The following is a 327-nucleotide window of genomic DNA, read 5'->3' as shown; positions in this document are numbered from 1 at the left end:
GGGGAGGGGGTTGACCCGGGGCCGGAGAATGTGGAAGAGGTGGCCGCCGAGGCCGAGAAGGCTGAGTGAGTGGGGCAGGGCTGGGGCAGGGGGTGAGTCGGTGAGGGTCCTGGAAGAGCGACCTCCCTCCAGCTCCTCAGCCGGACCCTGCTCACAGTTGGCGTCCCTGGGTGGGCACGGGGAGTCCATTATCTGCATGGCCCTGACGGCTCGGCCCCGCAGCGCGGAGAATGGGGAGAAGGGGCCGAAGGCTGAGGCGGAGGTGAAGGTGGAGCCGCCAGAGCCCGAGCCGCAAGCAGAAGCTGAGGCGGAGGCGGAGGCGGAGGC

The 327-nt window shown here is 70.3% G+C and overlaps 1 protein-coding gene across 1 annotated transcript in view; it reads left to right on the top strand.

Moving 5' to 3' along the window:
- The window catches only part of RYR1 (ryanodine receptor 1), a 45,730-nt gene that overhangs the window by 42,183 nt on the left and 3,220 nt on the right, over positions 1-327 (top strand). Inside the window, 2 exon segments of the mRNA XM_025213073.1 lie at positions 21-65; positions 223-325. Coding sequence (XP_025068858.1) covers positions 21-65; positions 223-325 — 148 coding nt within the window.

The sequence above is a fragment of the Alligator sinensis genome, unplaced genomic scaffold, assembly GCF_000455745.1.
Source record: "Alligator sinensis unplaced genomic scaffold, ASM45574v1 scaffold1667_1, whole genome shotgun sequence".
NCBI lineage: Eukaryota > Metazoa > Chordata > Crocodylia > Alligatoridae > Alligator > Alligator sinensis.
This window is presented reverse-complemented; position numbering and strand designations above follow the sequence as displayed.